This window comes from Nerophis lumbriciformis, linkage group LG06 (assembly GCF_033978685.3).
Source record: "Nerophis lumbriciformis linkage group LG06, RoL_Nlum_v2.1, whole genome shotgun sequence".
Taxonomy (NCBI): Eukaryota; Metazoa; Chordata; class Actinopteri; order Syngnathiformes; family Syngnathidae; genus Nerophis; species Nerophis lumbriciformis.
Window position 1 is genome coordinate 13,553,436 of NC_084553.2, and position 14,491 is coordinate 13,567,926.

A 14,491-nucleotide genomic window follows, 5' to 3' on the forward strand; every position below is an offset into this window, starting at 1 on the left:
TTTTACTGTCAAAAGTCATGATTTATTGCTTGTTTCAAAGCTCAATATAAACAGATTATTTTTTATAAAAAAAACAGACGCTGACGTTCATCGGCCGCGCTTGCTGGTTAGAAACCTTTTACAAGAGCGGCGTCATTACCAGCGTCCGTGTCCGTCTGGACAAGATGGGGCATGTTGGAACTGACCCTAAAAATTGTAACGTACGCGAGGCGTGTCCTAGTGCGGGAGGATACTCGCCCCCGTCAGCTAGTGTGTGTGTGTGTGGTAGGATGTCTAGAGGTCAAAGGTCAGACCGACCTCTGACCTCCTTTAACCTCATCCGCCGGAAGACGGCCCCCGCCTGCCGGGTCTCCAGGAGCAGGAGCTGCCTCCCTCGCCACTTAGGGGGTTGTAGTCTAAAAGAAAAGACATTTTAAATGAATGTAGCAAGTTATATGACTAGAAAAGTAAGCATGCTAGCGTGTGCTAACAGTCAACATATGTTAAGTGCCAAGTTCTATGACTCTGGGGTTAACGGTTGCAAAATTAGGAAAAAGTAGCATGCTAACATTACATACCAAGTTCTATGACTAAAGGTGTACGGCTGCGAAATCAGCTTAAAAAGTGTATAATTGGCTAAAAAGTTAGCCTATGAATTTTGGTGCATTCACACAATAAAGTTCTCTTTAGCGAAATATACAAAACCCAAACCAGTGAAGTTGGCATGTTGTGTAAATGGCAAATAAAAACAGAATACAATGATTAGCAAATCCTTTTCAACTTATATTCAATTGAATAGACTGCAAACACAAGATATTTAACGTTCCAACTGGGAAACTTTATTTTTTTTTTGCAAATAATCGGGCCAAGCGAAGCTGGGTGTTGTTGATAAATGGCTTTCGCTTTGCATAGTAGAGTTTTAACTTGCACTTACAGATGTAGAGACCAACTGTGGTTACTCACAGTGGTTTTCTGAATTGTTCCTGAGCCCATGTGGTGATATCCTTTACACACTGATGTCACTTTTTATTGCAGGGATCGAAGGTCCGTAATATCATCGCTTACGTGCAGGGATGTCTCCAGATTCCCTGAACCTTTTGATGATATTACGGACCGTAGATGGTGAAATCCCTAAATTCCTTGCAATGGCTCGTTGAGAAACGTTCTTAAAATGTTGGACGATTTGCTCACGCATTTGTTGACAAAGTGGTGACCCTCGCCCCATCCTTGTTTGTGAATGACTGAGCATTTCATGGGAGCTGCTTTTGTACCCAATCATGGCACCCACCTGTTCCCAATTAGCCTGTTCACCTGTGGGATGTTCCAAAAAAGTGTTTGATGAGCATTCCTCAACTTTCTCAGTCTTTTTTGCCACCTGTGCCAGCTTTTTTGAAACATGTCGCAGGCATCAAATTCCAAATTAGCTAATATTTGCAAAAAAATAACAAAGTTAACCAGTTCAAACGTTAAGTATCTTGTCTTTGGAGTCTATTTCATTGAATATAAGTTGAAAAGGATTTGCAAATCATTGTATTCTGTTTTTATTCACCATTTACACAACGTGCCAACTTCACTGGTTTTGGGGTTTGAACGAGCCAAGTGTGTTTCTTTTCAAGGTTCTTCTTACCAGAGCCGCGAAGTGACTTCTTGTCTTTCTTTGGTTGGACCGACGTGCTGGACGAGGCGCCGTCGTCGCTGCTCTGTTGGAGACACCAGAGAGTCAAAGACGGCTCAGGTTTGAAAAGAATAAAACACTCGGTCGTCCTTTTAGTGCAGTGCTTCTCGAACTGTGGTACCGCCAAGTACAGTGTTTTACTTTACGATATTCAAACACAGTGTTACTGTTCAAACTATGAAATGTCCCCAGTGGCCATAAATATTAAATACTGTATTTTTCGGACTATAAGTCGCAGTTTTTTTCATAGTTTGGCCGGGGGTGCGACTTATACTCAGGAGCGACTTATGTGTGAAATTATTAACACATTACTGTAAAATATCAAATTATATTATTTATCTCATTCACGTAAGAGACTAGACGTATAAGATTTCATGGGATTTAGCGATTAGGAGTGACAGATTGTTTGGTAAACGTATAGCATGTTCTATATGTTATAGTTATTTGAATGACTCTTACCATAATATGTTACGTTAACATACCAGGCACCTTCTCAGTTGGTTATTTATGCCTCATATAACGTACACTTATTCAGCCTGTTGTTCACTATTCTTTATTTATTTTAAATTGCCTTTCAAATGTCTATTCTTGGTGTTGGCTTTTATCAAATACATTTCCCCAAAAAATGTGACTTATACTCCAGTGCGACTTATATATGTTTTTTTTTTGCTCTGATTAGGGGGTACTTGAATTTAAAAAAAATTCACAGGGGGTAAATCACTGAAAAAAGGTTGAGAACCACTGGCCTAGTGGTTAGAGTGTCCGCCCTGAGATTGGTAGGTTGTGAGTTCAAACCCCGGCCGAGTCATACCAAAGACTAGGGATGTCCGATAATGGCATTTTGCCGATATCCGATATTCCGATATTGTCCAACTCTTTAATTACCGATACCGATATCAACCGATACCGATGATAACCGATATATGCAGTCGTGGAATTAACACATTATTATGCCTAATTTGGACAACCAGGTATGGTGAAGATAAGGTACTTTTTTTTTAAATTCATAAAATAAGATAAATAAATTAAAAACATTTTCTTGAATAAAAAAAGAAAGTAAAACAATATAAAAACAGTTACATATAAACTAGTTATTAATGAAAATTAGTAATATTAACTGTTTAAGGTTAGTACTATTAGTGGACCAGCAGCACGCACAATCATGTGTGCTTACGGACTGTATCCCTTGCAGACTGTATTGATATATATTGATACATAATGTATGAACCAGAATATTAATAACAGAAAGAAACAACCCTTTTGTGTGAATGAGGAGGAGGGAGTTTTTTTGGGTTGGTGCACTAATTGTAAGTGTATCTTGTGTTTTTTATGTTGATTTAATAAAAAAAAAATAATAAAAACCGATACCGATAATAAAAAAAACCGATACTGATATTTTCCGATATTACATTTTAACGCATTTATCTGCAGATAATATCGGCCTGACGATATTATCGGACATCTCTACCAAAGACTATAAAAATGGGACCCATTACCTCCCTGCTTGACACTCAGCATCAAGGGTTGGAATTGGGGGTTAAATCAGCAAAAATGATTCCTGGGCGCGGCGCCGCTGCTGCTCACTGCTCCACTCACCTCCCAGGAGGTGATCAAGGGTGATGGGTCAAATGCAGAGAATAATTTCGCCACACCTAGTGTGTGTGTGACAATCATTGGTACTTTAACTTTTTAACTTCAATCAATCAATCAATCAATGTTTATTTATATAGCCCTAAATCACAAGTGTCTCAAAGGGCTGCACAAGCCACAACGACACAACGGTACAAAGCCCACATAAGGGCAAGGAAAAACTCACCCCATAAAACATAAAAATAATAAAACGTTATATGGGCAGACAGATTTGAAGTTGAGCTAGAGATTTAAGCGTTGCAAAAGCCATTCAAATAACTTATTTTTTAACATTTTCATGACTGAAACCCTTCCAGGTCCCCAGGACCAAACTTAAAGGAAATCCTACAGAATAATTTAAAAAAAAAATCTACTGTTGTATTGGTTTTGAAAATTAAAAGTATCATACTTTGATTTTTCAGTGGGCGGCCCTCAGTTGTAAAAGTTGTTCAACTACAGGGAGGCTCGCCAAGTGGGGGACTTCATTTCATGAAGCTTTTTTTTGATCATGCTGAGATGAACAGACACACTTATATGTAATAAAGCAGATGTTTAACATGTGTGTCACATGAAAACATTCTTGGTCGCGGTAAAAGAGAATATTAAGTCGACCTGCTTGCTCGCTCCTTTGCTGCTCCTGCCCAGCTTCATGCTCTCCCAGTTTTCGATCTTCTGCTTCCTCTTCTCTTCCTCTTGCTGCGGACACACCACACACAGCAGGTCAAAGGTCGTGTCTGAGAAGCAACATAACACGTGCGCATTTGCGCTTGCTTCACCTGCTTTTGCTTCTCTCTGAAGAGTGCCGCTTTGGCGTCCTGCTCCTCCTGCATCTTCCTGCGAGAAATCTCCATGGCCTCCTGGCGTCTCACCACCTCCTCAGAGTCTGTGACGAGACAACAGGCTCGTAAGTGACACGCAAATGTCGCACACGCCTTCGAGTACGACGGTACATTGTGTAAACCTCACTTCCCAACGCCTTAAAGGGAAACTGCACTTTTTCTTTGATTTTGCCTATCATTCACAATCATTATGAGACAAGAATACAAACGTTGTTTTTTTTGCATTCTAACTAGGAGTTTAACGGTACACAAAAATGTCGGTTCGGTACGTACCTTGGTTTAGAGGTCATGGTTCGGTTCATTTTCGGTACAGTAAGAAAACAACAAAATATACATTTTTTGGTTATTTATTTACCAAATTTGTAAACAATGGCTTTATCCTTTTAACATTGATAACACTATAATAATTCTGTCCACGTTAATCAACATAAAACTGCCTCAAGTTGTTGCTCAAATTAAATACAATGATAAAACTTTTCTTTTACATATAAAAAGTGCAACATTAAACACCTTCAAGTCAACTCATCATGCTTAATTTATTACAGCATTTGGGAAGCCTGTAGTTGATTATTATTATGTAAATGTTATATTTTTAGCAACATGTGACAGCAGGGACCCTGCCATTCCAAACTAGGCTGCTGCATTACTAATGATTAATGTAACTATAGCTGAAAAAATGGAACAATAGCAATAGGAGAGACTATTCATCCCTGAACACCATGGAGTTCATGTAGGCTTAATGATGCAGTTACATTATTATATCAACTAGCAGAGACAGAAACTCTTCATTTAACATAATGTCCTTTTTTGCTGCTTCAACACAGCTCAATCAACACAGAAAAAGGTAAAGTGAAATAACAGACAGACAGGGCTTTGCTGTCCGTAACACACACACACACACACACACACACACACACACACACACACACACACACACACACACACACACACACACACACACACACACACACACACACACACACACACACACACACACACACACACACACACACACCGCAAAATGAGCTAACGTTACACTAAAAGCGAATTAGCCTTCACCTCAAGTCAGGACTGCGAGCGAGCTGCGCTGCCTTTTATATTTCTAGAAGGTCAACGGGCTCATAGTGATGTTACTAGTAGTTGACTAGGAGGTGTTTATTATAATTTGGGGAGAGTCCGCTGCCTGATGCTTACCTGCTAAACGCTAAGCACTGACTACATGCGCTCTGAATACGCACTGCTGATTGGCTGTTACCGCTCTGAATACGCACTGCTGATTGGCTGTTACCGCTCTGTTTGTAACCAATCAGATGGTTGTGTGGGTGGGACAAAGCTGGGTGCTGTGGAGAGGACTGACAGAGACAGAGGCAGAAGGAAGCGGAGGCCGCTACTTAATATGTTTGTGTGGAAACTCGTTCGGTACACCTCCGAACCGAACCGAAACCCCCGTACCGAAACAGTTCAATACAAATACACGTACCGTTACACCCCTAATTCTAACATGTAAAAATTGTCTCAATCTAGGTGGCGAGCAATGAAGCTAATTACAACAATCAATTCTACTTGAAAATCAGTTTTAAAAATGAATTCAAAAACCACCAACAATACTTCATGTACTATATTATACATCCTGTATAATAACCAAACTGTAGCAACATTATTATTGTAAGAGCCAACACTGAGGAACTCTTTTTCTGGCGTAGTAACACAACGGCATGCTTCGGTATTAGTCAAAAAAGCTAACTGTACCAATCTGTACTGACTGAAAAACATAAACAATCATATTACAGTATCTGTAAAGTATTAGCCCACATTTCATGTTTTGTTTGTACACGGCTGGCCATACAGCGCATGCACGGTGATGCGCTGCGTGTATCATAATCAATATTAAAGTGACTCACTCAATGGAAAGTTGTGCGTTTGGTCCAGCTGGCCGGGGACATTTATTCCAGTTTATTTGGGTAAGCGCTCTATCTACGTCAAAATATAGTATGGCTTCAAGTCACACCGACCTCACTCTCTCTGCTTCTGTCTGCGCCAACATCTCACCGTTCCTTCGTGCTCGCTTCTATAAGCAGCCGTTCATCCTCCGTATATTCAGCTTCAAAAAGATAAGGTTGTGAATCTTCATTTGTCCGAAAATACAGTTGTCTATTACAAAGTCTGCCATGACACATTTGCTGTCGGAAGTGCGCTGCTATGGAAATGGAAAACAGTGCAGCTAATAGGAGTAATAATAATAATAACAATAATAATAATAATAACAACAATGAATTAGATTTATATAGCGCTTTGCTATCAACTAGATACTCAAAGCGCTCACGGAGAAGTGAGAACCCATCATTCATTCACTCCACATTCACACTTCGGTGGTGGTAAGCTACATTTGTAGCCACAGCTGCCCAGGGGTATACTGACGGAAGCGTGGCGGGCAATTTGCACCTACAGCCCCTCCGACCATTATTGCGCCCATATAGCACCCTACAAATCCATCCAAAACCCGCCAACAATACTCTTTACATCTTGTGACCTGAAAATTAATTGGTTATATTGCTATTATAAATGCTACCGTTAAAAAACTACTTTTAGCAGCTGGTTACAGAGGTAACTAGCTTATGATGCTATATAGACATCTGAGCTGGCGAAAGTTAATTCTAGATTATAAATCATGCTTCTCACCTGGATAAAAGAAAGTTGTGACCATAAACGGAGAAGTTGGTCAATTTTGACATCCAATTTAGATTACGATATGGCGAGAAAGACACGAAAAGACGCTTGTTTGCGGCACATTTTTAACCCTTCATGAGGATTATGAATAATTAGTCATCTAAACGGGAAGATATAAACATCCCATCAGTCGGCATCCCAATGAGAGCAGACATTGTACAGTAAGTGATTGTTCTATTATGTCCGTAGTTTGTATCAGAGGTGGGTAGTAACGCGCTACATTTACTCCGTTACATCTACTTGAGTAACTTTTGGGATAAATTGTACTTCTAAGAGTAGTTTTAATGCAACATACTTTTACTTTTACTTGAGTATATTATCGTTTTAGTTGATTAAGAGATATATGTTGGCATTAGCCAGGCCTCCCTCGCCCGCCTGCAGCTCGTGCAGAACTCTGCTGCTCGTCTGCTAACACAGACCCGCAGACGTGAGCACATCACCCCTATTTTAGCGTCCCTTCACTGGCTCCCTGTGTGTTACCGAATACATTTTAAACTCCTTTTATTTGTTTTTAAATGTCTAAACAACCTCGCGCCAACCTATCTCTCCGACCGCCTTCAGCCTTACTGCCCCACCCGATCCTTAAGATCAGCCGATCAGCTGCTGTTGACGGTCCCTGACACAAGGCTGAAGCTTAGAGGTGACAGAGCTTTCGCCATTGCTGCTCCCAAGCTCTGGAACGACCTACCCCTGAGTGTTAGACAAGCCTCCTCTCTTCCTGTTTTTAAATCTCTCTTAAAAACATACTTTTATTCCATGGCTTTTAACACTGAGTGATATCCATCCTGCAATGGCGCCCCATAATACACCTGCTGTGATCCTGTTTTTATGTTTTTATGTTTTTATTAATTCTATTTTAATTATTTATTTTTTATCGTGTTCTGTTTGTGTTGTGTTGTGTTTGCTCGGTACTCGTTTTATCTTTTAACCTGCTCATTGTACAGCACTTTGGCTACCCCTGTGGTAAATTTTAAATGTGCTCTATAAATAAAGTTGATTTGATTTGATTTGATTCCTGGCTCTGAATTTGCTCATTGCTATTTTTATGTTTTTGTGCATTATTTGTTGCCGTCATTAAACGAACAGGTTACTCATCAGTTACTCAGTACTTGAGTACTTTTTTCACAACATACTTTTTACTTTTACTCAAGTAAATATTTGGGTGACTACTCCTTACTTTTACTTGAGTAATTCATCTCTAAAGTAACAGTACTCTTACTTGAGTACAATTTCTGGCTACTCTACCCACCTCTGGTTTGTATATCTTACTTAGCACTTAGCAATACTGCTGCCTGATGCTTAGTGTTTCACTAAAGCTAGATCTGTTTAGCACACAGCTTGTAAATCTACAACTTGTAGCTCATTCTCCGTATAGTCAGGCTAAAAAAAATATAAGGTTCTGGATCATCATTTGTCTTAAAGTCGTCTTTGTTGTCTCTCACTAAGTCTGCCGTGATTAGTAGTGTTGTTGATAAAGGGAAAAACGAACGTTGTGTATGCTTAAAATAAGCAAAATATTACATGTTATTATGAATGTGCCTGTTATTACATTACATACAGTATATACTTACAGCATGTATATAAAACATTGGAGGCTTTTAGATGTTCTTAGAGCGCGTAATAGGTGGAATTGAGCAACTCCTATTACATTCTTTGTTAGCTGACTTTTGCTAGTGTTTATTTACGAGTTAGAATGCATTGGTCTTACGTAAGGATTGTGAATGATAAGCAAAATAAATAAAAAATGTGCAGTTCCCCTTTAATATCTGAGCGAGACAATGAGCTGACAGCCCATGGCTTTTAGATAATTGGCGAGCACTGCTCAATTAGTTGGATTGTGTGGTCCCTGGTTCGAGCCCGAGGATGGACTGTGCAGGATGACCACTGCCACACACACACACACACACACACACACACACACACACACACACACACACACACACACACACACACACACACACACACACACACACACACACACGCACACGCACACGCACACGCGGTTGAGGAAGTGACCTTGCGGTGGCGAAGACGCGGCACTTTGGGGGCTCTGGCTGGACCTCCTCTTGGTCAGGTAGTGGACCAGCAGGTAGACCACCAGCAGTACGACCAGCAGGTGCCAGCCATACTCTGACAGCAGCTCTCCAGCTAAAAAGAAATCAGCATGACAGTTATTGACATGAAAAATACAAAATGTAGCAAGTTACACGTACATACATTATATTAACAAGATGGTTTGACAAAAACAGACTATCTTTGAATCTCAGTAAGACTAAAATAATGCTATTTGGTAGCAGTAGAAGGGAAAGTCAAACACAAATACAGATAGACGGAGTAAATATTGAAAGGGTAAAAGAAAACACATTTTTGGGTGTAATAATAGTGTTTTTCAACCTTTTTTGAGCGAAGGCACATTTTTTTCCATTTAAAAAATCCGGAGGCACACCACCAGCAGAAATCATTAACAAACAAAACTCAGTTGACAGTAAAAAGTCGTTTTTGCAATTGTTGGATATGACTAAACCATAACAAAGCATGCATCAAAATAGCTCTTGACTCAAAGTGCTGTCACATCACATCTTTTTGAGTTTTTGGGTGTTTTCCTGTGTGTAGTATTTTAGCTCTTGTCTTGCGCTCCTATTTTGGTGACTTTTCTTGTTTTGTTGGTATTTTCCTGTAGCAGTTTCATGTCTTCCTTGAGCGCTATTCCCCGCATCTACTTTGTTTTAGCAATCAAGAATATTTCAGTTGTTATTATCCTTCTTTGTGGGGACATTGTTGATTGTCATGTCATGTTCGGATGTACTTTGTGGACGCCATCTTTGCTCAACACGCTGTAAGTCTTTGCTGTCGTCCAGCATTCTGTTTTTGTTTACTTTGTAGCCAGTTCAGGTTTAGTTTTGTTCCCTAAGCTTCAATGCCTTTTCTTAGGGGCACTCACCTTTTGTTTATTTTTGGTTTTAGCATTAGACACCTTTTTACCTGCATGCTGCCTCCCACTGTCATCTGCATATTGGGATCACGACAAACCATGTTCCGACACCTACAAAGCAATTAGCTACCGGCTGCCACCTACTGATATGGAAGAGTATAACATTGTTACGCTGCCGAGCTCACCGACACTCAACGGCACATTATTTGCAGACTATAATTACTTGTTTGCAAAAAAATATTTTTACCCCAAATAGGTGAAATTACATAATCTCCCAGGGCACACCAGACTGTATCTCACGGCACACTAGTGTGCACAGTGGTTGAAAAACACTGTAATAATAGATGATGAAATGAATTGGAAATTTCATGTTAAAAAAATATACAACATAAAGTAGCAAAAAACACGTCAATAATGAATAAAAAAACATGTTCTCGACCAAAAATCACTTCATGTTCTCTACTGCTCACGAGTGTTACCATATCTGAGTTATTGTGTAGAAATATGGGGGAACAACTACAAATATGTGCTTCATTCACTAACCATGTTACAAAAAAGATTAATTAGAATAATACTGTATTATTCTAATTCTAATGTTGGATATAGAGAATATACAAACCCTTTATTTATTAAATCACAATTATTGAAATTCAACGATTTGGCGCATTTGCAAACAGCTAAAATGATGTACAAAGTAAACTGTAACCTGCTACCCAAGAATGTACAACAATTCTTCTCAACAAAAGAAAAACATAACCTTAGAGGAAAATCTACTTTAAAACATTTGTATGATCGTACAACACTTAAAACCTTTAGCATATCAGTATGTGGAATTAAATTATGGAACGGATTAACCAAATATATCAAACAAAGCACCAATATGATTCAGTTTAAGAGACGGTTCAAACTACAAGTGTTCACAAAGTACACAGAACAAGAATTATGATGAACATCTTGAATGTGTGAATGCGAGTGTGAATGTTGTCTATCTGTGTTGGCCCTGCGATGAGGTGGCGACTTGTCCAGGGTGTACCCTGCCTTCCGCCCGAATACAACTGAGATAGGCTCAAGCAGCCCACACGACCCCAAACGGGACAAGCGGTAGAAAATGGATGGATGGATCTTGAATGTGTGAATGCGAGTGTGAATGTTGTCTGTCTCTCTGTGTTGGCCCTGCGATGAGGTGGCGACTTGTCCAGAGTCTACCCCGCCTTCCGCACGAATGCAGCCGAGATAGGCTCCAGCACCCCCCGCGACCCCAAACGGGACAAGCGGTAGAAAATGGATGAATCTTGGACCCTTTTATATTGAGACAAAGATTATTTATGTATTTAATATCAGTATACAGAGAACAAGGAAATTGGATAAAATTGCTATTGTATGAAAAGGGGTAGGATTAAATAAGCTCTGCTTCTTTTTACTCCTTTTCGGACGTGCTGTAATGAAACAACTGGAATTGTGTGATGCATTGCATTTTACCGTATGCATGTTCCAAATAAACTGAAACTGGAACTACATTAAAATCTCTAAAGCAGTGGTTCTTAACCTGGGTTCGATCGAACCCTAGGGGTTCGGTGAGTCGGGCTCCGGGGTTCGGCGGAGGTCGAAACACACCCGACTCATCGTGTAAATACAAACTTCTCCCTATCGGCGTATCACGGATACAGCAACAGCTGACTGGTTTGCAGGTGTGTAATTTGTTGTGAGTTTATGCACTGTGTTGGTTTTGTTGTTTGAACAAGGTGATGTTCATGCACGGTTCATTTTGTGCACCAGTAATAAAACATGGTAACGCTTTAGTATGGGGAACATATTCACCATTAATTAGTTGCTTATTAACATGCAAATTAGTAACATATTGGCTCTTAACTAGTCATTATTAAGTACTAATTAATGCCTTATTCGGCATGGCCTTATTATAACCCTAACCCTAACCAAATAACTCTAAATTAAGTCTTTATTACTTAGAATATGTTCCCCTAGTGTCCAAATAACTCTAAATTAAGTCTTTTTTTTTTTTAAAGAATTTATTAATCAATCCAACAAAACAATACACAACAATACCATAATAATTCAATTCAATTCCAAAACCAAACCCGACCCAGCAACATTCAGAATAGCAATAAACAGAGCAATTGCGAGCAATTGAGGACACACAAACATGACACGGAACAATCTAAAAGTAGTGAGACAAAAATGAATATTATCTACAACAGTATGAATATTAGTAATAATTATTTCAACATAGCAGTAAAAATCCTTCATTGATATTATCATTCCAAACATTAATAAAAAAAAAAGAACAATAGTGTCACAGTGGCTTACACTTGCATTGCATCTCATAAACTTGACAACACATTGTGTCCAATGTTTTCCACAAAGATATAATAATAAGTCATATTTTGGTTCATTTAATAGTTAAAACAAATGTAAATAATGGATCCCATATTCCAATATATGACTCATTATTATCTAAACTAAATGCAGTTTTTTTCTACTGATATCATCTCCATAGCTTGTGTGTCCCAGTCAGTATGAGTTGGACTATCAACATCTATGCATTTTTTAAATATTACCCTTTTTGTTATTATGCATATTGAAAGAAATGCATTTTTACTCTTTTATCAAATTAAGTCTTTGTTACTTAGAATATGTTCCCCTTACTAAAGTGTTACCAAAAACATATAACTTTGTCTTGAATTTGAAAAAAAAAAAAAAAAAAACAGTTTATTTTTCACTAAGAAGGGTTTGGCGAATGCGCATATGAAACTGGTGGGGTTCGGTTCCTTAAGAACCACTGCTCTAAAGCAGGGGTGCTCATTACGTCGATCGCGATCTACCGGTCGATCTCGGAGGGTGTGTCAGTCGATCACCAGCCAGGCATTAAAAAAATAGTCCTAAAAATGAGCGATCATAAATCTTCACTATGACGTCACTTTCGTCACTTGATTGACATTCACGGCACCCGAGGGTCTTCTGAGATGACGCTGGCTGCTGCCAGCTCATTAAAATTACCGACTGGAAGGCAAGAAACACTTTATTTCAACAGACTGGCGCCGTACTTGTCGTCAAAACTCCAAAGACCGACTGCACAGTTGCGCTAACAAAATAAGAGTCTCAGAAAGCTGGCGTGCACAAGCTAGCAAGCTACGGAGTTTGCCGACAATGTATTTCTTGTACAGTGTATACAAAGGAGTACGGAAGCTGGACAAATAAGATGCCAAAAACCAACCACTTTCATGTGGTATTGGACAGAAAGGAGGACTTTTTTTCTCCTCCATTCGAAAATGCGGACGTTATCAGCACTACTGTCTGATTCTAATCAATGCAAGTCATCAGAATCAGGTAATACACCAACTTATATTCTTGTCTTCATGAAAGAAAGGAATCTATATGTGTTAAACATGCTTGAATTATCTTTAAACACCTTTAACTTGTTAACAATATTATCTATATGTGTTAAACATGCTTGTATTATCTTTAACCACCTTTAAGTTGTTAACAATATTAACTATATGTGTTAAACATGCTTGTATTATTTTTAACCACCTTTAACTTGTTAACAATAATAACTATATGTGTTAAACATGCTTGCATTATCTTTAAACACCTTTAACTTGTTAACAATATTAACTATATGTATTAAACATACTTGTATTATCATTAAACACCTTTAATGTATTAACAATATTAACTATATGTGTTAAACATGCTTGCATTATCATTAAACACTTTTAACTTGTTAACAAAAACATATATTTCATAAATAAGTAAATATAAATTATATATATGAATGAGGTAGATCCCCACGACTTGATCAATTGAAAAGTAGCTCGCCCGCAGAAAAAGTGTGAGCACCCCTGCTCTAAAGGCTTAGTGGCCACATGCGTGGACAGCACCTTTTAGCTCTTGTTTCCAAAATTGTGTACACTGCTGAATTGGGGTATTTTGGCCGCTTATGTGGACACTTATACTGCCACCTGGTGGTGTCAGTAGAGTATAACATACAATGGAATTTGGGGGGGGGGGAAGTGTATAAATAAGAATTAGCATGTCACTAAACATGAAGTACACGTTTGTGTACTCATGGACTAAGTGCATCATATCAAAATATGATTCTTAGTTTTTATTCTAATTAGGGTCCAATAAGCCCAAATAGCAAAGAGAAATTAAAAAAAAGCATGCTAACAAACATATTGGGCCTTAAGAGGTTATTAATAAATACTCTGTACACTAACTATTTACCTGGTATGTTTAGTACTATATTTACAACTTCCGCTTTTGATCACAAATAAGCTACGTGGATATTAAAGGTAAATAAAAGATAACTGCTGACGGAGCTAGCATGTTACACGACGTCCGTGACACAGCAAGAAAAGACACAATTAACTAACGGTTGAATTAATGATTTGAGTTAATGGAATTGTTAATTGGTTAGTTTGTGTAAGAAAGAAATGGTTACCGATAACGCCAACAGAAGTCAGATCCTGGTTCTTCAGGGGTGTTTTCTGCACCACTATGTCATCCTCATCATAAACATCTGCAATCTCCACGTCGTCTTCCATTTCAGAAGACAAACAGTCGCTGTGAGCAAAAACTGCAAGTAAGATTACTTTTTTTTATATTTCTATGATGACGCAGCAACTTGAGGCTCGAATTGTTTGTTTGCGTCGCCTCGTCTTCGTTTTCCGCGTTCTTCTTCTTCTTCTG

The 14,491-nt window shown here is 38.7% G+C and overlaps 1 protein-coding gene across 1 annotated transcript; it reads right to left on the minus strand.

Annotated features, from left to right (window-relative positions):
- Nucleotides 1–14,491, minus strand: selenos (selenoprotein S). The gene is made up of 6 exons (XM_061963744.2): nt 14,244–14,491; nt 8,866–8,997; nt 4,060–4,166; nt 3,896–3,979; nt 1,607–1,679; nt 1–395 (listed from the first exon to the last, which is right to left on the minus strand). The coding sequence occupies exons 1-6, from the start codon at nt 14,344–14,346 to the stop codon at nt 316–318; spliced, it is 579 nt and encodes a 192-aa protein (XP_061819728.2). The 5' UTR covers nt 14,347–14,491; the 3' UTR covers nt 1–315.

What these genes read in the sequence shown, in the direction of transcription:
- selenos (XM_061963744.2), bottom strand. Translation starts at nt 14,346, where the DNA reads ATGGAAGACGACGTGGAGATTGCAGATGTTTATGATGAGGATGACATA. An exon ending in CGCGTCTTCGCCACCGCAAG is followed by an intron (nt 4,167 to 8,865) that starts GTCACTTCCTCA and finishes GTCTCGTCACAG; the next exon opens with ACTCTGAGGAGGTGGTGAGA. An exon ending in TCAGAGAGAAGCAAAAGCAG is followed by an intron (nt 3,980 to 4,059) that starts GTGAAGCAAGCG and finishes GTGTGTCCGCAG; the next exon opens with CAAGAGGAAGAGAAGAGGAA.